Consider the following 23,990-nt stretch of genomic DNA (forward strand, 5'->3'; position numbering starts at 1 on the left):
TTTTCCACATCTGGACCCTTTAGTAACTTCAGTACTCACGCTGGTAATCGTGATGTCACTAAACCACATTTCCTTATTGCAAAAGTAACATGAACACAGCACAGCAAATTCAGAAGAAAAAAAAATCACTAACAAATCCTATCAGAAACCAACTACGATTAAAATTTGGGTCAGTTTTCTTCCAGTTCATTACATCTGGACCTTTTAAATCCTTCCCTTAGACATAGGTATTTTACTCCCTTTAGTTATTTAAAATTTAGGAAGTTAGGGGTGCCTGGCTGGCTCAGTCGGTAAAGTGTGTGTCTCTTGATCTCACCAGGTCACAAGTTCAAGCCCCACTATAGGCACAAAGCTTGCTTAAAAAAATTTTTTTTAAATCAATTAAAATTTCAAAAATTAATTTTAAGTGTGACCAAGAGTCAAAAAGCAAACAAAACCAACAGATCCCCAAACAATGGGCATTTGAAAGTGTACTTAACATCAGCCAGCAGTCCCTAGTGAGAAAGAGAGACAGAGAACATGAGAGAGAGCACGAGAGTGCGCGAGCACCCCCGGCTAAGAATGATCTCTCTGTTCTTCGTCCGGACTGCATTATTACCTCGTCATTTTGAGTGTACGCTGCTTCTCCTCAATCAAAACACAAACTTCTTGTGGCAAGAACCCAGTGCTAGCTGAATACAAAAGAATCTAAGAAGGGCCCTAAAAAGGGCCCCCCAAAATCAGAGTGTAACCCATCGTTCCTGCCCCTCACAAGCCCCCAGACTTACCGGATCCTGCAGAAAAAGGACTTCAACAGAGTGGAGTCGTACTGAGATGCTGCAGGAAATAGAGACAAAGCGTTAATCACCCGCTCCCAGAGCAACAGGCCAGAGCAGCTCACTGTCCACAAGACAAACTCCAATTATCCCCAAACAAATGAGAAACTGCTCTTTTAAAGGAGATACCCTTGATTCAAACAGGGCTTCTGCCCTCTCTCTGAGATGGAGTCGCATCCAGTATTTTCCAGGGGGATTTGGTACTCTAGCTGTGACCCTCAGGGAGACAGCAAGCATATGTATGTAGGACTGAGGGCTTTCCCTCATCAAACTGCTGAAACTGCCCATGCTCCTCCTTCCGAGCTCAAGGCAATGATCTGGGGACACAATTACTTTGGTAGTCACGTTCTATTTCACGGTGACAGTCCGCACAGGTCTCAAAAACTGCTGATCTGGACCACTTACAGCATTTAGGTACAGGATACAGAAATGTCTCACTGTTTTCTGTCCTTGGACAAAATCCCCAAAGTTGGGGCCCAGAAATGACATGATCGTCTTAGGCCTCTCACCATGGAGTGCCTCCCTGGTCTACAGAAGATCGTACCAACCACCAGGGTCTCTAAGGACACGTTCTCACCAGCCTCACACCAACGTTTGCGCTGGTTTATGGATTTCGGTGTTAATTTCATTGATTTGTCAAGTGGTAATTCCGAAATGTTTAATTTACCTTGATCGAGGGGCTGAACCTTTTCCCAAGTGTTTATCGACTATTTAGCTCTCCTCTGCTTAGAGCGCCTTGAATTGATCTTTGGGGCACTTGCCCACTGGGGTGAAAAAGCCTCAGTTACAGGAACCAAGGAAATGCTTAAAACCAAGGAGTTGTTTTATAAGCATATACCAAAGGAGCAGAAACAACGAGAACTCTGAAGAACCAAGACAGGGCACGTGGTCCGGGTCTTTGCACTTCCGAGGAGAAGATCACAGAAGAGTCAGAAAATGGACTTTTGAATGACCAGGGAAAATGTACCTGATTAAAAAAGCAAACAAACAAACAAAAAAACCCCCGAAAAACCAAACCGCAAAAACTCCCAGTTTCAAAGGCACCAATGATCCAACTCTCAGAATTCAGAACACTATGGAAGTCACAGTCCTAAAATCCTGAAACCAGATGACTGTTCTTACGGCTCGTCTGTGAGGAGGAACCGAGCTGACAAGGTCAGCTCACCGAACTCATGGCTCTGAGACACCCAACGGGCCCTAACATCGAAACCACCCCAGGAAAGGCTCAGAGAAGCCTGCGGAGGGCTGATGGCAAGATAAGGATGTCTCAAAAATATTCTTAGCTTTTTGAGATGATTTTTATAAACAGGACCCATTCCTTGGTGTCGTTTTCAAATGCCCACCTTCGTGTGGCCACAGATGTCCTGTTTGATGGTTCCCACCGCAGGGACTGACGTGGTCCGGAGGGGCAGCGGATCCCAGCAAGGGCCCTGACTCACACTGGCAGGGTGAAATCCCGCTCCGCACCTGCCGGTAGCGCGACCTCAGATGAATCCCTTAGCTCTGTGCCTCAGGATCAGAGAGATGGAGAAAGGGCATGGCCCCCGGCTTCAGGGGACATCACTGACCGCAGGCCACAGCTGCTATCTCAGGGCCCCACATTTGGTGGCTGTTCCCACCCAGGGCCCGCGCACGGAGCGGTACCGAGACAGGACCATTCCATGGAGATGCTGAGCTCCTCTGGTGTGTGACCATGGCTGGGACTTCCCTTTGACTGCCTGGCCAAGCAGTCCTGTGAGCCGTGTGGCAGGCCAAGCCGTCTCCTCCCCAGTCCCCCGGTTCCTGCTCCTTCCACCGGTGCCAGGCATGCACCGTGGGGTCCCCTCCATCCCCCACCCCCTGCAGCATGTCACTTACACAGCTAACCCCATCTTAACACAGTTACCTTATCCGTCAACTGGGGACAGTGATGGGGTCTACCGCTCCTAAGGTTCTTGTGAAGATTAAATTAGTCAATCCATTGAAACATGAAGAAAGGCCCTGGCAAACAGTAACCGTTCTACAGAATGGCAGCAATGAAGAGGAGCCCTTGTGTTGCAGAACATTCCAGATACCTCAAGTGCTCCAACTGCCGGCGTGCTTTCTTCTCTCAGTGACCGTGTGTTAGTGGGCTGGTGGGACACGACGATTTTACAGTGAGAAGCTAAATGGCCTCCTTGGTTCCAGAAGGGACAAAACTCAATTTAAAACTCAGGTCTTCCGATTTCCTTGCTTAAAATTCTTTGCACATGGGAAATACAGCTACTCTACCAGAAGGGAGACTTGCGTGTACTCTGTGTGAGGACAGCAGGCACTGCAGTCTCTAGGAGTTGTGCAGGACCGAGAGCCAGACTATGGGATCTCAAACAGTGGACATGAGTCCCTTCTCAGTTCCACACCTCGGCTGTGGGGGCGAATCCTTATTTTCAGACGTGCGCTCTACAGAACAGCGGTCAGATCTTTCCGGGAGGTCTGTACGAGCCAAAGTGGAAACATCCTCTGACGCCAGGCCAAAGGCTGACATCTGCTGAGTTCCCAGCTTCCTATGTCCCCTTCATGCTCCAGGAGCTCAGAGGAAGGGCAGAAGGAGGCAGCAGGGGCCCAGCCCAGAAACGGCTCAAGAGCCGGAATCACGGAGGTGTGCGAGGCCAAGCCCAGTGTGGGCGGTCGCCAGGAGCACCACCAGCTCTTTAAGGAGAAAGTCAAAATTCAGGTTCCCAAAACAGCAACTTCAGAATATGTTACCTTTTTCCGTGTTGGGGAGATATCACGGCAATAACTAACTTGCAAAGATAACACGGCTGAAAGGAGCAGACAGAGACCCCAGGGGGCACTGACGGTGAGGGAAGGGGGGTGCAGGGCGCCTGGGGCTGTCTCAGCACCTGAACAGCTCCCGGCCCCCAGCGCCGGCGGGATAAATGGCGGCCGAGGGGAGGAAGGATGGATAAAAGCAGACAAACAAAAATGGACAATTAGAGGTTGAAAATACATGCGCGAGGAAGAGGAAGAGAAATGAAATCAACCTTGTCTTAGGGAACAGGAAAGAGCTGGAGAGAAGCAAGTTGGACAGCTGTGCATTTTGACGCGTCCATGAGCTACGCCCAAAAGACGGGGCCAAAGGTCTGCCACAGAGAAAGGAGCGTCTGTTCCCAGGCGACACGGCCTGCGCTAGAAGGTCGCAATGCGCATGGGGCCCGAGATTGCAAAATGAGAACGTTCTGGAGGGGTGTTTCACGTCTGTGCCAATGTCTAACACTACTGAACCGTATACTTAAAAATGGTTAAGATGGTACTTTTTGGATATATACTTTTTTTTACTATAATAAACAAATTTAAATTTTAAAAAAACTAAAGAAAAGGGCTTGGAATCAAAAGAAAAAGGTTGATCTGTACTAATGTTACTGATATTCTAATTAATAATATACTAATATTCACAAAGAATATGAAATAATAAAGGGTGACTTTAAAAAGAATAACGAATTATTTACAGAATCACACAGGACTGCAAGTCACAAAGCAAACCAGGACTAGGCATTCCCAGTTCAGGGAAATAACTATTTCAGAAGAAAAAGTAATGAGATTCATGAACTTTTGGGGAGAAGCAAAACTAGAAGGGGAGCTAATCATGAGAAGTTTCTCTCCAAAGCCAAGCAAAGAAATAATGAAGTCAATGTAAGAGGGAAAACGTTTAATTTTATTAACTTAGAGAAAACAGAATCCTTGTAACAATGAAACTGCTATATGGGATGCAGGCAGTCAAACCATATTAAAAAAAAAAACATTTATGATATGGAACCTATAAAATTAACTTCACAAAGTCAAAGTGTATTAATTGGAATTTTGTTAGAGGATTTAAAATGCTGTTTCCAACAGTCTGACTTTTTATTTATTCATTTACGTGCCTTTTTTTTTTTTAATTTTATTTTTAGTAATCCACCCAATGTGGGGCTCGAACTCATGACCTCAAGGTCAAGAGTTGCACATTCCACCAACTGAGCCAGGCAGGAGCCCTACTTTCTCATTTTTTACATAAAGAAATAAGAAAAACCATTTGCAGGTCCAAAACAATACGTTAATTTTGGTCCTCTCTCTGAAAGAATGAAACTGATCGTGCTGAGGCAAGGTAAACATCTGAGCCTCGGTCCCATTACCTCTTTGGGTCCAGCTGTTCCAGAGGGGGAGGTGAGCATGGGCAGTGTGTGCACAGAAAACCCTCACATCTTGGGGAGCGAGCAGTTCCACGAAGTGAGACGACTCCAAGAAATCTTTCTTACAATTCAGGATTGAAGCAGCTTGTTCAGAAATGTGCACTAACCTTCCAGACAGAAAGGAAAAAACTGCCACAAAGGTATCCTAGGAAAAACATTTAAAATAAACGCAAATATTGAGACACATGTGAACAATATTCCTTGAAAGGTCAATTTGTTCTAAACTCCTAATGTCATCAACACAGGCACATATCCTGCAAAGGCAGCGCGATTCTCCAACATATGCTTTAATGGTCCTCGAAAAACCCACATTTGATCTTCTGAAGGTCTGATTTCTATACCAGACAATGTACCAGTTCATCCTACATCGACTAAATGTGCATACGGCTTAACCACTTCTGATGCCTCCTCGTTTGCAAACTGACGGGACTGTCTTCTCTTGACCAATGCGTAACTCTAGGCTTCAAGACCACGCTCAAGAGCCACCTCCTTCAAGACACTGTCTTGGACACGCCTCGCTACGTAAGAATCATGTCTCCCATTTGTTCCATGAGACAGCAGTGACATTTACAAATTGACCACTGTTCCTGTCCCCTACCATTGGCACATCCTTCTAAGTTTTATCTTGAAGACCTTAAGGGAGAATGTTTTCTTAAACTTTTCCTTGTTTCTTCCAACTCTGCCACACCCACCAGAGTCCCATAAACACCACAGTCAGTGAAACAAACACTACTGTGATCTCAGGGAGCGCTCTCGTTCTGACATTACAAGATCTCTACGTCTGAGGTCTAAACATGAAACCAAGCCATGCCCATCCCAACAACGAGGCATGAGGCTGAATGATTCTGCCAACATGGAGAGATTCAAAAAAGATACACGACATGTCTCTTGCCCAATTTTACAGAAAAATGACAGCATCTCAACTCAGCTGGTTCTATAAAATCCAGCTGTTACAACTTGAGGAGTAGGTATTGGAACTAAGAATGATATAAATACAAATTAACAATTCAGAAATTAGAATAAAATGAGAGCGGTTACGCTGCAGTTTATTTTTTATTTTTTAATTTTTGGTCAAGAGAACGCAGGGGTGCTCAGGAGGCAGGGTTGGCTGGTGAGGGGAGCCCAGCAGACCACCACCCCTGGGCTGCCGCCTGAGTTTACATCTGCGCTCTCGCGAGGGCAGCAGAAACTGAGTACCCTCCTGGGCAGCCTCTGTTTGCCTCGCATCACGGTTACTGAAGCTCCAATGTATTAGGTTTCAAGATCTACGTCTAGATAAAGTGGTTAGGAAAAACCACGCAGGCTGATATGGCAAAATGTGCGGATTCTTACTGTGTTTTTAGAAGGGTACCCCGAGGCAGCCGTGCCCAGCTCCTCGAGACTGTAGGTGGTCGCAGCTGCTTGAGGTGCTCCACTCTGACTGAGGGTCTGGAAAAACCCACTGTTTGCTAAGAAACACAGGAAAATAAACAGGTAGTCCAGTGATGGCGATAGCTTAAGGAGATCATTTTTACCACCCTTGAAGTCAGCTTGTTTTTTAGGATGAGGACACCTCGGTGTGTCTGCCTCAAAACCACATCATCATCTTTCACCTAAAACACTGACAGTTGTACCAATGTCGAGCCTCTGGAGTTTAGGATTTTCTGATGTTCTGTGTCACAAGGAGCAAGCTCCATATAAGGTATGAAAACCCCAAATTCCAAATACATGCACATGGCGTGTTTATGGCAGAAATCTTACTTTCGTATTTAGGACCTGTGTGTCATATATGACGTCACAGAGGTGCGCCAGCTAAAGAAAATGTGTGCTTTGTTAAATCCCTGAAAAAGAAAGGTCAGAGATAGAAAGGAAAGTTGCTTGCAACGGTTTGTTTTTAATTTGGCAAATTCCTTGGCGAGGATGCAGAGAAAGGGGAACCTCCTACACTGTCAGTGGGAATGCAAGCTGGTGCAGCCGCTCTGGAAAACAGCATGGAGGTTCCTCAAAAAGTTGGAAATAGGGGTACCCTACGACCCAGCAATCGCACTACTGAGTATTTACCCTAAAGATACAAATGTAGTGATCCGAAGGGGCACGTGCACCTGAATGTTTATAGCAGCAATGTCTATAATACCCAAACTATGGAAGGAACCTAGATGTCCATCAACAGATGAATGGATAAAAAAGATGTGGTATATATACACAATGGAATACTACGCAGCCATCAAAAGAAATGCTATGATGTGGACAGAACTAGAGAGTATTACGCTGAGCAAAATAAGTCAATCAGAGAAAGACAATTATCATATGATCTCCCTGATATGAGAAAGTAGAGATGCAACGTGAGGGGCTTGGGGGGTAGGGAAGGAAAAAACGAAACAAGATGGGATCGGGAGGGAGACAAACCATAAGAGACCCTTAATCTCACAAAACAAACTGAGGGTTGCCAGGGGGCAGGCAGGCAGAGGGTGGTTGGGTGATGGACATTGGGGAGGGTATATGATATGGTGAGTGAAGTGTGTAAACCTGGCAATTCACAGACCTGTACCCCTGAGGCTAATAATACATTACATGTTAATAAAAAAAAATTAATTTGGCAAATTCCTGACATACCATGAATGCATTGTAACAGTATGTGGATGACACGGAAAGGCAAGCTGTATTTACCAAATGTGTTTTTTCCCCAATACCCTGAGAAAACCATGATCCTTTAAAAGCAAGCTTTAAAATGTGCTAAACTCTACTCTCCTAAAGCAAATCATCAAAACATGGCAGAGTCACTCAACAACAGTTCCTAAACTATGACACAAAAAAGGTTCTCCTGATGTTCCTAATTTGCCAAACCAAGACATGAATACAATCCATGTGTATTTGCTCATCTCACATCAAGCACCACAAACGCTCAAAACATTTCAGGGATCAGAACCAAATTGACAACTCTTCCGGCTTGGCCCACGTTTATGAACAAAATGATGTACTCCCAGGACTGTACTTTTTGTCCCGCTCATTTACCTTGTACTCTGTGCACGCAGCAAAGGGCATAGTTGAGGGCATCGACAGTGCTTGGCTTACTGTGTCTCCCTGATGGGAAGTATTTTTTCATTTCTTGCACAACCATTACAAGTTCTTCAGAAATTCTGTTTCGATCTTGCTGTTCACTGTAAGACAAAACAAAAAAAGAACCAACCCATCAATTCACACTTTCAATTAAGATTAAAATTCAAAAAAAGAGCAGCCCGCGTTTATCAAACGTGCCAAGCAACTTTCTAAGTGCTTCCCACGGGTCATCTCATTTTGTTCCCAGGTTTATTTTCCCCTTTGGAAGGTGGGGGATCCTGGCCAAAGAAACTGGTAAACATCAAACATCTTCCATTTTTTCCATTTTTTCTCATCCCTACTGCAGTTCCCCTGCTCAGATAAATCCTTAACCAGTTTCCAAACTTCCAGCACTCTTTGGTACTTCCTCACAGTTTCCCAGAGCTTTTCATTCCATTGTCTGAGGATCCCCCTGAACTTTCTCCTGGGCTTACAAACAAAAAGATAAAGCGATTTAAGCCCCCCTGTTCCTGTACTGCCCTGGAAGAACAACAAACAGATAGGCCGTGTCACCTGTTGCTGCTCTCCACCTGTGGGCTCTGCAGATGGAACTTCTGGCTCCACTCCTCCTGTCCTCTCCCCAAGGCCTCCGAGGCCCGGGCCTGCGCTCTTTCAAGTTCCAGAGGCTCAGTCCCCCTGGAGTCCAGACATCTACGGCTGGACCTTTCCAGGTCTTCACAGGGGTCCATCTTCTGCTCAGCAGCCCTCGGTCTGTCGCCTGCTTCCTTTTCACCTTGCAGTCAGCGACAGGAATTTATTTCTCATTTTGGACCACGCCATTGCCTTAGCGAAAATGACTGGTCATCAGGAGCCGGCGGATACGGGTCCCTGGTCACCTGGCCGGTTTCCTATGCAGGATCTCCATGCAGTCTCGAATGGCTCGGCTCACGGGGGCAGCCTGGGGGCGCGGGCGGGGGGGACGTGACTGAGGGGTCAGGTGTCCAGTGACACGGGCGATATGCTGCGGACGCCGGGCTGTGACAACCCCGCCCCCCGCCAGACTCCCGCATTCGCCGGCCTGCCCACCCGCAACTCCCCACCCGCGACGTGCGCTCAAAAACTGGACCCGGGAGTGCGGAACTTCCAGCGCCAAGTTCAGGAGCCCCAGGTTCCCCCGGCCCCAGAACGGAGGGCGGAATCGGGGAGATCTCCCCGCCACAGCAGAGTGCTCACCAGCTGCCGCCGCCGCTCGCCCCACCGGGCACCGCCGGGCAGCTAACAGTCCCGAGGCCCGCCGCGTGCGGGAGGCCGCCGTCGCCGCGCCCCTCGTGCGCCACGTGACGCGGCCCCGCCCCGAGCCGCGCGATTGGCTGCCGCGGCCGGCTCTGCTCGGGCTCCAGGGCGGAGCCCGCGCCGGGCGCCCCGCTTACATAACCCGAGGCGAGTGGGCGGGGAGAAGGCCGGGGAGCGAGTTACAGAACGCCGGGGGTCGGCGAAGGGCGGTGCTCGGCCAATCCCGGCAGGCCAGGGCGTAGGCGGGGGGCGGAGCGGCCCGGAGGGGGCTGAAGCTCAGGCCGCGCTAGTCGAGTGCTCCGCCCCCTTCGGGAGGGCACGGGACCACCAGGAGGCCGGAGCCAGCGCGGCAGGGATAGGGCGCTCGAGCCGCCAATCACGAGGGGGCGGGACCCGAGCGGGGATGGACGGCCCCCACGTGAGGGGCGGGAGATCAGGCAGCGGGGCGCGCTGGTGGCCGGGGTGGCCAGGGTGGCCGGGTTGGCCGCGGTAGCGGGGGACGACCCTGGGGCAAGGTCGCGCCAGGCCCGGCCGCGGGAAGAAGCGCTGGACGTCCGAGCGCCTGGTCTGCACCTTCTCCGGCTCCTTTTTTTGCATCTTGCTCTCAACCTTGGTGCTTCGCGCCCACCAGCTCCGGGGGCTCTGAGGTGTCGACCCCGGAGCAGTCCCGGGAAGATCAAAGCCCTGTTTCAGAAACGGAATTTTGACGGCGGACTCTGAACATTTCCCTGGTTCCTGAAGTTACAGGTTGATTTGGCAACTGGGGGAAGACGAGTGTATGTTAAGAGACGCCGTCTCAGAAAAGGAAGGTGTAGCCAAGCCCTTTGTAAAAATATCAAGTCTGAAGGTTTTTTAGATTGTGTGTCGACTCCTCCGAAGTGCAGAGCTCCGCCCCTTTCCAGTGTCGGGTACATGAAAAATGTTCAGTAGTTTTTGGAAAAATGAAAGGAATTGTATAGAAAAGGGGTGAGTGAAGTGTGCCAGTTGTTCATGTCATGTATTGGATAAACCACCTCCTTTTTCCAAACGACGGGAGATGTCCCTCTCCTCTCGTTTTGTCGCATTGCGTTCTGCGTTCGTTCAACAGACACTGAGCGGATGATCTGGGCCGGGATGACTGTGGTCCCCGAGAAAGAGTGGTGGCGAAAGTCCCTGCCATTCAGGAAGTCTACCTTTTATGAAGATGGAAGACACAAGCAAGTGGATAGTCTGGGTGGAATGTGAAACGAAGATGAAATGCAGCTGGGAGAGGGTGGAGGGTGAAGGACGCAAAGGACACATTAACCTGGTGATCGGGGAAGCCTCTGGGACTGGGCGAACTGAAACCTGAGTGTGTGTGTGGTGCGGGTGCGGGTGGCCCAAAGGGAGGGGGCAGAAGACACCTGCAGAGGCTCTGGCAGAGCAGGTGTGTTGTTCAGGAACAGAAAGAACATCTACTTTGGAGAATTCCCAGAGGGAGGAGGAATGGTGTGAGGGGCAATCAGGAAGTCAGGAAGGGCCAGATTATAATTAGGGAGCGCGATTTGGGTTTTCTTTTAAAGGTAGTGGAAAGAGGATTTGAAGCAAGAGAGCGATCTGTATTGGCCAGACTTCTACACAGGGAGTGGTTAACAGGTGGCTGTTAGTTACAAGAAGAGAGCTGAGGACCGGTTAGACTAGGGTGGTGCCAGAAAGGACGGCGAGAGGAGACTAGACGTGGGAGTCATCTGGGGCACAGAACCTTGCGGATGAGTTGAGTGTGTGTGTGAGAGAGAGAGAGAGAGTGATCAAGGGACTCCTGGGTCTTTGGTGTAAGCAGAGCTGCGTGTCATGGGTCATCAGCATAGACGGACAGGTCTGGGGAGAGTAAGTTTTGATGAGGGGAGAATGGAGACTTGTTTCCCACACGTTATGTTTGAGCACGCAGGTGGGACTGTCAGGTGGGTGACTGGATGTCCCAGCCCGGGATGCAGGGGAGAGGCCAGGGATGGCGAGATGGCTGACGTTTGGAAGAGGCCAGAGTCCCTACAGCGTTTACAGTCACAGGTGAAATTCTCAACAGGAAAATGCAGATAGAGGAAGGCCAAAGGCCAAGACTGGGGGAGGGGAGAGGCGTGGAGATTTAGAGGCCAAGCAGAGAGCCAGCTGAAGAATAAGGAGCCATAGAGGGGGTTGAAAAAAAAGCAGAAGAACGTTGGGTCATGGGAGCTAGATAAATATTTCAAGGAGAGAGCTATTCACCGTATCAAATGCTGGTGATGCACAGAGTATGACAAGGGCAGAGAAAATTTCTGCGGTGCTTCACTGAGACGGTGACCTTGGTTAAGGATGTCCCAGTGGTGTTGGCTGAAGAAAAGTGCAATGGGGGCAGTAACCACGGCAAGCTGTGGGGAGGGGTTTTGCTGTGTGGGGCTGCAGACAAGTGTTTGTTTGCCCAAGGGAGGGACATAGGGACCACATTAGGGTCTGATGGGGTGACCGATAAGGAGGGAGAAGGGATGAAGCTGGAGGAGGAGCCGCAGACAAAGGGAATTGCTGGAGGGAAGGCTTCCACTAGGCTGGGATCCAGAACCTGGGCTAAAGACAGGCACTTGTGTTAACAGGGGATTGCCCATGGTCCTGACAGTATAAAGACAAGTAGAAGATTTTGAAATGCACTTAGCTTGCTACTTAGAGGATGAAGGGAAAAAAATCAATTGTTTTCTAATAATTATGCCATAATTGACTTATTTAGTAAATTGTGGTTTCATAAATTGAATTTTCTGCTAGTGTAAAAAGCAGCTCAGTTATATAAGGATGCTATTTTTTCTTAAGATTTTAAGTAATCTCTATACCCAGTGTAGGGCTCAAACTCACCACCCTTAGATCAAGAGTCTCACGCTCCACCGACTGAGCCAGCCAGACGCCCCCAAGGATGCTATTTTTAAATGCACTGAGCAGTCCAGTCAATTTTAAACAAATAATCCTCACTCAAAACCAATAAAAAAAATCACCATACTTTTAAAAAACATTATTTTAGTGATGCAAATATGGAATTATCATGTAGGATGCACAACTCATTCGAAAATACGTATGAGTCAAGGGGAATTTGCCACATCCTTTGACTAAATTGTCATCCGGAAGGCAACTGTTCACAAACATCGCATTTCTCCTTCCAGTGACATGTGGTCCCTGCCACCTATGAGGTTGGGCGGGGTCGTGTGACTTGTTTTGGCCAGCAGTGTGAGCAGAACTAAGAAACCCGCTTGCAGACGGAAGCTTTGAGAGCCAGCGCACAGTTCCTGATGTTCCCCTCCTGCCACAGTGATAACCTGAAACAAATGTTTACAGGAAGTCCCTCCCCGAGGGACTGAGGGTAGAACCTTCCTGTTGGCTGGCTTTGGACATGAGGCATGAGTGAGGAAATAACTTTAAGCTGTTGAGATTTGGCAAACGTTTATTACGTAGCGCTCCAGCACCTTCTGAGTGATCTGTATGGTCACGACAAGTATCAGCAAGTGCAGTGGACTGGCCTGGCGTGGACACTGGATGGATGGTGGTGCCACTTTCTGGAACCCACACTGTTAATGGTAGGAAGAGGAGCGTGCTGCAGGGGAATGCCTAATTCTGTTTGGTCCACTAGGCCAGGAATCCTCAGTACATTCAAGATTAGAGATGTGGGAAGAGATAAGATTGCCCCCGGGAGACTGAGTAGAATGGAAAGAAGTTGGCTGAGGACCCAGTTGGCCAAGGAATCCTGACATTTACAGGAGAGGCAGAAAAGAGCCCATTTATGGTAGATTTTCCTTCAAAATCTTGAGAAAGGAAGCAAAATTTATATAGATCTCATTATACAAAGGTCCCGAACAAACAGTACGATTCTGCTGTAGGTGCTTTACCAGGACACGATAGTATGGCAGACAAGAAGAGTGGCGACCATCTATCCAAGGTCAAGGAAATGGAAGACGTCAACCATTTCTCTCTCAGGTTTATATAGGAAACTGGCATTTCACTGTAACCATAAGCAAAGGCTACTTCTACCTATATTGTATTGTTCCCTGGAGGTGGTAGATTAATAGTGGAAGTGTATTCAAGGGGAAGGGTGTGCAGAATCAAAAGGAGAGCTGTTTGGAGAAGGTTCCCGCCCGTCCACCTTCCTTCCCTGAGGGCCACAGAGGCAGCTTGCCATTCCACCAAAGAGGACCAGCTCTGTGGTCTTTGAAGAACGTGTATTTAAGAAACTCAAAAGCCAGCTCCTCAGCATTCTGGCAATTGTAAGAAAGCCAGCGCCTCCCACCCCTCATCTCCTATACTTCTCCAGAGAGGAAGGGTTTGCTTGGGTTCACTAGGGTAGGGGAAAATGCTGGGGACTGGGGAGAGGAAGAGAGTGCATTTTGGGGTTTCTAAGTGAGAGGGGAGGGCAGCAACAAGGAATGCGTTTTGTGACTTGGACCGCGCACAGCGATTCTTCTACAAGCAACACAAGATACCAGAATCACGCTTATAAACAGTTTATTCGGTTCATTAGAGTGGGTAAGTTCCCAACTAAATGCACAGATACAAGCGAGGTGGCCCCGGGTCAGTGCAGGAGCCGGTGGGTTACAGGGACCAGGCACGAGGCAAGGACAGAGCACCAAGCTTTCTGAGTCAGACCCGGCCAGAGTCCCTGAGCAGAGGGTGGGCTCAAGGCCTGCCCCACACTGACCACTGCCTCCTCCTCCAGCGGGGCATCCTGCAGGGCGTGTCCACAACATGGCAGCATCTCAGTGAGGCCAGGGAGAGAGATGTTAAAGGGAGCCCGGGTCCTGGTGCATGGCAACTGTTGCTGCTTTGTAAGTCATGTGCTGGCGTATGGACGAGACTTTTAGAATCCTCTGGTAACCACGGGTCAGGGTGGTAACACCTCAGCATTTCTCCCTCAGAGCCTCCTTGCCTATCTGCATGCCAACCTGAATTCCCATCCTTAAGCCACCAACCCTGATGGTAAAAGTCTCACATACACAAGTCTCTCGGGTGACAAAGCTGTTTCCAAAGCAACATCTTGTACAGTTTCTGACGTTGAACAAAGAGTCTCTGGTTAGCTGTCCTCTGGGAAGAGTCAACCACTCCTGACCAATGCCCAGTAGAAGGTGTAATTCAGAAGACAGATTTAGGAAGTGGGATATGGATAAAAAATAGGAAAACAAACTACCAAAGGCTACCGTCTATACAGACTGGGCCAGTTAACGACCAGTTCACAGATGGTCTCCCTTGAAGGCTGCAGGACTGCTGGTCCCGTAATTATCAGAGGCCCTACTGAGCTCAGTCTCTCGGGAGGAGATGCTCAGAGTCTGGCTTAAAGCTGCTCTCGCCCCTGGGAGAAATGCGGACTCAGGGAGCTGCACCACCCACAGCACTCCAGAGGCAAGAAAGGCCTGTCAGGATGGAGAGGGTTCACAGACAGTATTAGAATTTTAATTCTGAAGGGCACCTTAAGTTCCATTTGTCACTTTTTTAAATTAATCTGTCAGGAACAGACATAAGGACACTGTACTGGGCATTCAACTTTTTGGCAAAATAGAAACTTTGGTCATAGCCATAGTTCTGTAAAAATGTTTTAAAGAGGCTATTTCTGATTAAAATATTTTTAGCAAGTGATACAAAAACAGTAACAAGAAAGTAAACATCTTCACATCTAATGTAAGAGCAGAAACTCTTTATCCACGTCTTATTTTTAAATACAGCGCAAGAGTCAGTAGTGCTTATAAACAGAAAGTTCTCCTCTAGGGAATCCGAAAAATAGCAAAATAAGGCACAACCTGTTACTATTACAGATTTGCTTAGGCAGTAGTGTTCTTTCTGGAAGGCACAAACTGGAAATCTGATTACCTAAAGGCTTAGAATGTGGTTCTGAAGATGTCATATGGCAGGGATGGCTAGCTTGGAACAAATTCCCTTAACTGGAATTAACGGCAATTCCTCAGACAACCTTACTTCGAGGTGATGACACTCGGGAAGTTAAGAGATGCTCTTCATCAGCCACTCGGCCATCTGTGAAGGCGCCAGGCCGGGTGTGGGCTGGGCGGCCGCACTTCAAGTTCGGAGTGTTTATGACATCACAAAGGCACATGGCCTAGAAATTCAACTTTACAGTAACAAACAGAAACTAATCAGCTTAGACAGAACAGTAGGCGAGCTCGAGAATATAGCGGGTTCTAAGTCAAAGGTCTTGAAGAGGTTTCTTGAACGGCAGGCTGGGGCGGCACTGGTTCTTCACGAGGAAATATTCCACACTAAGGGGGAGACACGACAAAGCAGAGGAAACAATTCAGTCTCTCACTGCAAACCCGGAGTTAACAGTGAACGTCACAGTCTAAATGCGCAAGTCAACTAGGCCAACTTCTTACTAGTGGCGTCTCTACACTTTGCCGAGGGCTTGAGGTCACTGTCAAGAGAAGGGATGGGAAGAACTGCTTTTGCAAATGGTTCCCAGGGCCTGGGCTACAAACATCAATGGCCTGTTCCGGTATCACATATGGTAGCAGTAGTGGTAATTCGGTACTCAGACTTCTGTGTGCACAGGCACGTCCGTACGGACGGACGTACTTATCCCGCTACTGTCAGTACTACGCACCCGGGACCATGCTATGCACCGTTCGCAGACTGTGCAGCGGTGTCCCCATAGCAAGCGTATGGGTGTTCTATTATCATCCCCTCTCTCCAAGTGAAGAAACTGAGGACCAGGGACATTAAGTTGCTTGCCCAAGACTGCACAGCTAGACGGGACCAGAGCCACAGGGGACAGGCAGTCATGCTTGTAATCAATAGACAAGACTGTTCCTTGTACGAGGAAGTATCGGATGAAAATGTACTCAGAGTGAAAACAGATGGGGCAGTGGAAATGAACACATTTTTCTCTGACTTCAAAGGATCAATGTGTATATTTAAAAAACCCTTGGATTTTAATGAAATAATCAAGTACTTAAAACGTTTACTGAAGAGGGGCACCTGGGTGGCTCAGTGGGTTAAGCTTCTGCCTTCAGCTCAGGTCATGATCTCAGAGTCCTGGGATCGAGCCCCGCATCGGGCTCTGTGCTGGGCGGGGAGCCTGCTTCCCCCTCTCTCTCTGCCTGCCTCTCTGCCTACTTGTGATCTCTCTCTCTCTCTCGGTCAAATAAATAAATAAAATCTTAAAAAAAAAATTTACTGAAGAAAATGAAAATCTTTGGAGTGAACTAGTAATTCTGAGGGAACTTTTATTCCAAGTGCTTGTATATGACGTCAGCTGTGACCACACCGAGAAGACCTGAACAGTGGATTTTGGCCAGAACTCACCGATGATGATGATGATGATGACGACCAAGACGACAATCCCTATGGCCCACATCTGCGACAAAACAGAGACCATCTCACATTTCCAAACGCACAGATGAGCATGCTCACCGAAGAGTGTAATATTCTAGTCATGGACCGAGAAGTTAAGGTACACTATAATCTGAAATAATTCAGTTTTTAAAGCCTAAATTTGCTGTTCTCAATTATAGTATGAAGTTATTTATCTGCCTTTTAGAAGACGGTGCAATGATTTGTGGTCCCTAGGAAGGCATCTGCATGAGCTACCTAAGCCCGTCCTGTGCATCAGGGAATGTCACTCGTGTGCCCTAAGGGGCTAGTTACACCTGGGCTGCGGCAGGTGTTAAGGTCTGCTCTGGAGTACGCTGCTGGGGGGCTGCTTTCTGCACTTCTGTGGAGCACACTGGCTTTCAAGCACCCCTATCCTGTGCCACTGGAGCCTTTCACTGAACCACAGGCCAGTGGGCTGCCAACCCCAGCCCTTTCCTGCCACTGTGTGTGCAGGGCTTTGCGGGGGTGGAGACGTGGAAGGGCCTTGGTGGGCTGGTGACCCAATTTTGGACATTCCTGTTCTATACGCTTCTTAAGGTCAGCCATGGCTCACGGAGCATTCCTAGCTGAGGGCACGGGAAGAGGGCATGCGGTCAGGGCTCGAGACTCAGAATCAAGCCAGAGTTCCATGTACGGGACATCAAACTCCTCTCCAATACCTGCAGCCCCCGCAGACCCTCTGAGAACGGAGGGTGACTCATGTAAAAACAGGTGAAAGAAAAGTACCTTGCAGTTCTTCCACCAGTATTTTCTCTTCAACTTGGCAGCGCTCGTTTCAAACTGGGATGCTCCTGCCTGTAGCGCGTCTGCGCGGTCATCTAACTCCGACAGCTTCTGGTCTCTTTCCAACACCTTGTCCACGTTGACTCTCATGATGTCCACCACCTGAGCGGACGCGAGCACGCCGAGTTACAGAGAGAGGGAGGGAAAAACAAGCAGAACTCTCAGTGAAGTAAAAGGGCTCATTTCCCTTCAGGTCAGCACTTGATTATTCTGAGCCACACTTTCATTTAAAAAGGAAGGAGCAGGGAGCGGCTCACTCTTTCATGAGGAAAACACCTGGCAAACTAGAAACAGAAGGGCACTTCCCTAACATGACAAAGAGCATTTATGGAAAAACCCTCAAGTAACACCCAGGCTCAGTGGTGAAAGACCGAGAATTTCTCCCCAACATCCGGAACAAGCAAGGACTCCCACGGTCACTAACGCCGTTCAACACTCTCCTGGAAGTTCTGGCCGGAGCACTCAGGCAAGGAAAGAACAAAAGACATCCAAATTGGAAAGAAAGAAGTAAAGTGACAGCCATTTGCAGATGATTCCATATATGGAAAATCCTGAAGAATCCACACGCTACTAGAGTCAATAAACATGCTCAGTAAAGGCTCAGGGTACAAGACCAGCACCCAGAAATCAGAATGTTTCCATATAAGATAAATGAAAAGGAAATTAAAAAAAAATTCCATATACAGTAGCATGTTAAGATGGCAAGATGCCTCAAAGTACTGTACAGATATACAGATTCAACGCAATCTCTATTCAAATTCCACTGTCCTTCCCCTACTACCATCCCCTCCCAGAAACAGAAAACCCAGTCCTTAAATTTTTATGGAATTACAAGGGGTCTGAATAGGCAAAACAATACTGAAAAAGAAAATGTTGGAGGACTCAGACTTTCCAGTATCAAAACCTTACAACAAAGCTACAGTAATCAAAGTAGTGTGATTCTACCATAAGGACGGACATACGGACTGAGGATCCAGAAATTAACTCAAACTTCTATGGCCAAATGATTTTTTTTTTTTAAAGATTTTATTTATTTATTTGACAGAGAGAGATCACAAGTAGACAGAGAGGCAGGCAGAGAGAGAGAGAGGGAAGCAGGCTTCTCGCTGAGCAGAGAGCCCAATGCGGGACTCGATCCCAGGACCCTGAGATCATGACCTGAGCCAAAGGCAGCAGCTTAACCCACTGAGCCACCCAGGCGCCCATGGCCAAATGATTTTTGACAGAACTGTCAAATCTCTCAGTGAGGAGGAAGATGGTCTCTTCAGCAAATGGTGCTAGGACAACGGGACAGCCATATGCAAAAGAACGAAGCTGGACCTTTACACCTCACCCCATATATAAAAATTAGCTCAAAATGGATTGATGACCTAAGTATAAGAGCTAAAAACTATAAAACTCTTAGAAGAAAACTTAAGAGCAAACATTCCTAACTTCCAATTTGGCCATGGATTTGACACCAAATCAAGAACAACGAAAGACAAAATAAACTAAACTTTAAAAAAATGAAAACCTTTTGTGCAAAAGACATTCTCAAGGATGTGAAAAGACAATCTACAGAATAGAAGAAACTATTTGCAAATCATTTATCTAAGAAGGGTTTAATATCCAGAATATATATATATACACATATATATGGAACTCTTGCTCCCCAACAAGGAGAGAAACAACCCAATAAAAAGAGCCAGGCAACAGACTTGACTAGACACTTCTACAAAGAACGTATACAAATGATCAACGAGCACATGAAAAGATATTCGACACCGCTGGTCACTGAAGAAATGCAAAGCAAAACCACAATGAAATACTTCATACTCACTAAGGAGGACAGCTACACTCAGAGAAAACAGAAACTAGCAAGTGTTGGTGAGGAAGTGGAGAAGCAGGGCCCCCGGACACTGCTGGAGGGAAGGCAGGCTGCAGCGGCCACTGTGGACAGGCTTGGCAGGTCCTCAAAAAGTGAAACACAAGATTACCACGTAATCCAGCACTCCTGCTTCTAGATACATATCCAAGAGAAATGAAAACATAGAGCCACACCGAAATTTGTCCATGAATGTTTGCAGCAGCATTATTCATGATAACCAAAAGGTGGAAACTTAAAAACCCCTCCACAGATGAATGGAAAAACAAATTCTGTACACACACACCACGGAACACCACTCAGCCCTAAAAAGGAAAGAGGTACTTACAGATGCTGCAACGGGGACCAACAGCAAAAACGTTATGCTGAGTGAAAGAAGCCAAACCCAAAAGACCACATGGGGCATGAACCCCTTTATCGGAAACAGCCACAACAGGCAAATCTATAGCAACAGAAAGCCAACTACCGGTTACCAGAACAGGAGAAAAGGGGAATGGCAAGTGAGGACTGCACATGTCCAGGGTGTTCTTCGGGGGGAAGCAAAAGTAGTGAACGCAGACAGAGGTTAATGGCTGCACAACACTGTGAGTACACTGAACTCCCCTGGTTGATGGCTAATTGTATGTTATGTAAGTTTCACCTCAATTAAAAACAAAACAAAACAAAACAAAACAACAAAATACCCCCACCTCTCCTTAAATTCCTTTGGTTAAGAACAAGGACCCAGTTTGATTTTTTAAGTAAAAGAAAGTTTCATCCAGTTAGAATGGTAAGATGGGTAAGAATACCATGGAAATGTATAAGTTTCAGAATTCAGTTCCTAAACAAAACCATCAGACCAGATATTACCAAATGACTTAATAATGCAATCTGACCTAAGTTCGACTCTGCTTTGTAAAGCAGCTAAGTGCAGAGAGATTGAGATGTCTCTGTTGCACACTGGCAGCTCTTCGGGCTACAGAGTCCTAGTCTGAATTGCTCACAGTCTTCCACTGTGGGCCTGCACATACAGAGCAGAAAAAAGATGCTGGAAAAAAGACTCCAGGATTCCACAAACACCGATTTGTCGGGCTAGAGCAGTCTGCCAGCATCTGCCTTCAGTACGTGAATGGGTGACAACTGGAATGGAGTTCCAGAGGTTTGCTCAGTCCTAGTAACCAGTGTGTCAGGCTACTCTAAGAAGCCTTTTGATGAAAAATTGGGTTGGAGGGATTCGTCTTGGTTCGAACAACCTATAGAGCTAATCCTTAAAACTCCATTACCCTATTTTATAAAGTTTTTTTTTTTCTTTTCCATTTTTTTTTTTTTTTTTAATTGTGGCAAACTGTATCTTATAAAGTGGTTCCTGGAGGAATGCTCTCAGGAGGAGTGTCTGTGGTTCAGATACAGGATTCGGTCACGGGAAAACAAGCATGACTCCTGGAGACTGACTTCTCAGAAGCTTAGCTCATTTGTTATATTTAAGAAACAGCCAAAATTTCCTTTATACTCATGCTTTTATGATACTTTTTCTAAAAAGAATTCTTTCCAGGGTGTTCCCATGTTGGTTTAAAATTCAGTTTTCAACACTGGAGACCAGTACCTCATCGACTTGATTTTGTGTCTGCTGAAGTCTTCGGCTGCTGCTGGAGGCAGCACTTGAACCTGCAGGGGCACCTGTAGACCTGAAACGTGGAAAGGCACAAGCATGAGTAAACTCTGATTTCAGATACATTTCTGTAAGGATGAAGACATTACTCCAAGACCTCGCTGTTAGAAGTTTCAGAACTAAAGCAGAAAAGAAATCCTTCCCACAGTAATGAACAAAGGTTCTAATGACATTTCTTCTAATTCCTCTATAATTTCCAAGATTCATCCATATGTGAGAAGTGACCAGAGTTTAAAGTGAAGGTTTAACAAGCTTTACTTTGTGACGCTGAAGCACCTGATGTTAATATCAGGGACCCTAAGAAAGGGAAACTCTACTTTTTTATTGTTTAAAGGCACGCATCTGCTTAAATGCACTTAGTGCGCTTCCGATCTCTCATTGTGGCAGGAACGGTTTTCACACTGACGAACAATTACAAAATGCCACTTTTCCACTACGGAGAAATACATTCATTTGCAGAAACAGGATCAGGAACATCAAGATGTAGGGGGGAGGGGTGGTGTGAGTGGGAAAGGTGAGAAGCAGTGCCTCCTCTCTTAAAAGGTTCCCCTCTTTTCAAATCCTCACTGAATGCCTGTTTCTCCCCAGGCAGATCTTCCTTGACCACTGTGGCTCTGAAATCCTTATTGCTTCCATTACTTGGTTGGCTACACTTTTATTTTTCACACACACACACACACACACACACAGTCAACCCTTGAACAAGGTGGGGTTTGGGGGCGCCAACCCCTTTCCCCACCCCACAACTGAAAATCTGCACGTAACTTTTGACTCCTCCAAAATGTAACTACTGACAGCCTACTGTTGACCAGAGGCTTTACCAAGAACATAAACAGTCGATTTACACGTATTTTGTATGTTTTATGTATTATACACTGTATTCTTACAATAAAGTAAGGTCGAGGAAAACTTAAGAAAATCGTTAAGACAGAGAAAACACAGTAACTGTAGTGTTCTGTATTTATTGGAAAAAAACCCACGTGTAATTCACACCCATGTTGTTCAAGGGTCATCGGAACGTCTCGCCTTCCCCAGTAGATCAGACTCCTGTGTCTTAGACGGCTCTTCCCTGTACCCAAGACAGGACCAAGCATGCGTCTTGCATACACCAGCTACTGATGCATCCACTGATTCAAGTTCTTTTATACCTACCATGCGTCAAAGACCAGGGATGTAGCAGGTTCCATGCCTGCCCTTACACTTAATTTTATTCTCCGATAGGTAACAGTGAAGAACCATGTACTGGTACCTCTTCTTCAAGCGTTTTCTCACTTAATCCTTATTAACTCTTTGAAGGGGGTACTACTATTAGCCCCATCTTAGGGAAGCCTAAAGTGGGGTTTAGAAAGCCAACACGGCTGGTTGCACTGGAGCCTGTCTCTAGACCAGGTCCCATATGATTCTACGGATCTAGACTTTAACCACCGTTGATTTCCTGGCACAGCAGCCTCAGCAGGTACACTCCAGAGTGGTGGCCCTAGCTCCTAGGAGGAACCCGGGGAAAGCACCCATTCCTTCCTCCTCCGTAGGTGAGCCATGACAGGCTGGAGGGGCACAGAGGGTCCGTGGGACTCTTGACAGAATATTACCACGGGAAACTCCCATGTTTTCAGGGGCCACTACAAGATGGCTTCTGCCTAAAGAGGGAAGGTCTACAGCTCTGCTCCTGAGTCCACTCTGACCACTGCTGCCTCTACACACAGGGCCGAGGTCCTTTCCCTTGCAACTTCCGGAGCCCAGCCCAGCACCGGGCGGCGAACGGGCGCTCCAAGTCTAGGGCAGGGGCCACCGCTCCTCTGGGGAGCCTCGGGCCCAGGGGGTTAGGGGAAGGGGAGAAGGGGTGGGAGCTAGGTAGGGGCAGGGGAGGGAGGAGGCGTTTCCTAGCGCCGGGAATCCCCCGGCAGCCCCGCCCCCGCCTCTTCCGCGACCGCCGGACCGCCGCGGGGCTGCGAGCTGCGCGGCGGGGCAGGCTCCGCCCGCCTGCAGCCCGTATCCTCGGGGCCGCCGCCCATCCCCGGGCCTCCGGAACCACCGCGCAGGCCCGCGTCCGAGCGGCTGAAGGGGACGGGAGGAGGGGGGTAACCGAGCCGGGGGAGGATCCCAGCCGCGGGCCACCGTCTCCCGGAGTCCGAAGCCGCCCCGCGTCACGCCGCGTCACTCACATTTTGGTGGCGGCGCTCGACGGTCAGCAGAGCCGCGCAGCGGGACCGAAGGCCGGGAGCTGGGCGGGGCGGAGGCGCGGGGCAGATGACGTCGCCGGGCGCGGCCGCGGAGGGGCGCGCCGGAAGGGGGCGGGGCGTCTCGGGGCGGGGCCACCCGAGAGCGCGGGGGTGGGGAGGGCGGGGCGCGAGCTGACTGCGGGAGGCGGTGCGGCTTGCGCGTTAGGCACGGTGAGGGGACTGTGTCGGTGAATGGGGGCGGGGGCCATTTGCCTGGCCGTGACAGTACAGGGGACCCACTGTGTGCTTCTGCTGGACGTCCCGCGTTAACCCGGAGGTCCTGGAGACCCCCGTTTTCCCGGGAAACTGGTTAAAATAAGATCGGAAGGCCCTTTGGGAGTATTTATCACAGGCGTCGGTAGGGTTGGACTCCCTCTCTTCGCGTGCTCGTGGGTGATTCGTCTGTCACTGCACAGGCCGTACTACAGTCTGTTTACGGGAGCCTGGCCATGAGGGGCTGTGTTTCGTTTCCGTATTTCTGCATTACCGGGCCCCGGCACAGAGGAGGTCCTCAACTTCTGGTCGGCTGCGGGCGGAGGCACAGATCCAAATGCAGTGAGTTATTTTGCCGTGTATTTAAAGTTGTTACTGGGAGGATTCCTACCAACGTAGACAACGCCTACCTTAAAACAAAAAAAACAAAAACAAACAAAAAAACCCCCATAACACTGCAGAACGCTGCCAGCTCAACCGGCAGATGAGATGAGAAATGAAAACTAAAATCCTTAAATACCAAACTGTCTTTTCCCACTGTCGATGTAATAATTTGAAAAGGGAGATGTTAGTGTGTATTAGAATAAACAAGAGTGTCACGGAGGAGGTGGG

General features: G+C 48.2%; 2 protein-coding genes and 1 pseudogene across 13 annotated transcripts in view; 1 reads left to right on the forward strand and 2 right to left on the reverse strand.

Moving 5' to 3' along the window:
* PER3 (period circadian regulator 3) overlaps positions 1 to 9,392 on the reverse strand; it is a 60,726-nt gene extending 51,334 nt beyond the window's left edge. For 10 of the 12 annotated variants that reach the window (XR_007126516.1, XM_047724753.1, XM_047724747.1 and 7 more), the window contains exons 1-6: positions 9,251 to 9,392; positions 8,591 to 8,975; positions 7,994 to 8,139; positions 6,335 to 6,450; positions 4,946 to 5,147; positions 768 to 816 (exon numbers count right to left, since the gene is read on the reverse strand). Coding sequence is in view for 11 of the 12 variants with exons in the window: in XM_047724753.1 (XP_047580709.1) it covers positions 768 to 816; positions 4,946 to 5,147; positions 6,335 to 6,450; positions 7,994 to 8,139; positions 8,591 to 8,766 (689 nt within the window). In the remaining variant the exon portion in view is untranslated. The other 2 variants (XM_047724749.1, XM_047724751.1) reach the window with 2 other exon arrangements.
* Positions 9,393 to 13,763: 4,371 nt separating this feature from the next.
* On the reverse strand, positions 13,764 to 23,227 carry VAMP3 (vesicle associated membrane protein 3). Its single transcript, XM_047724754.1, has 5 exons — positions 23,109 to 23,227; positions 20,881 to 20,962; positions 17,378 to 17,536; positions 16,583 to 16,634; positions 13,764 to 15,540 (listed from the first exon to the last, which is right to left on the reverse strand). Coding segments are annotated over exons 1-5 (315 nt in total). The 5' UTR covers positions 23,111 to 23,227; the 3' UTR covers positions 13,764 to 15,520.
* LOC125097183 (putative protein SCAMPER) lies at positions 21,158 to 21,772 on the forward strand (annotated as a pseudogene).
* Positions 23,228 to 23,990: the final 763 nt, after the last annotated feature.

Source organism: Lutra lutra, chromosome 4 (genome assembly GCF_902655055.1).
Source record: "Lutra lutra chromosome 4, mLutLut1.2, whole genome shotgun sequence".
Taxonomy (NCBI): Eukaryota; Metazoa; Chordata; class Mammalia; order Carnivora; family Mustelidae; genus Lutra; species Lutra lutra.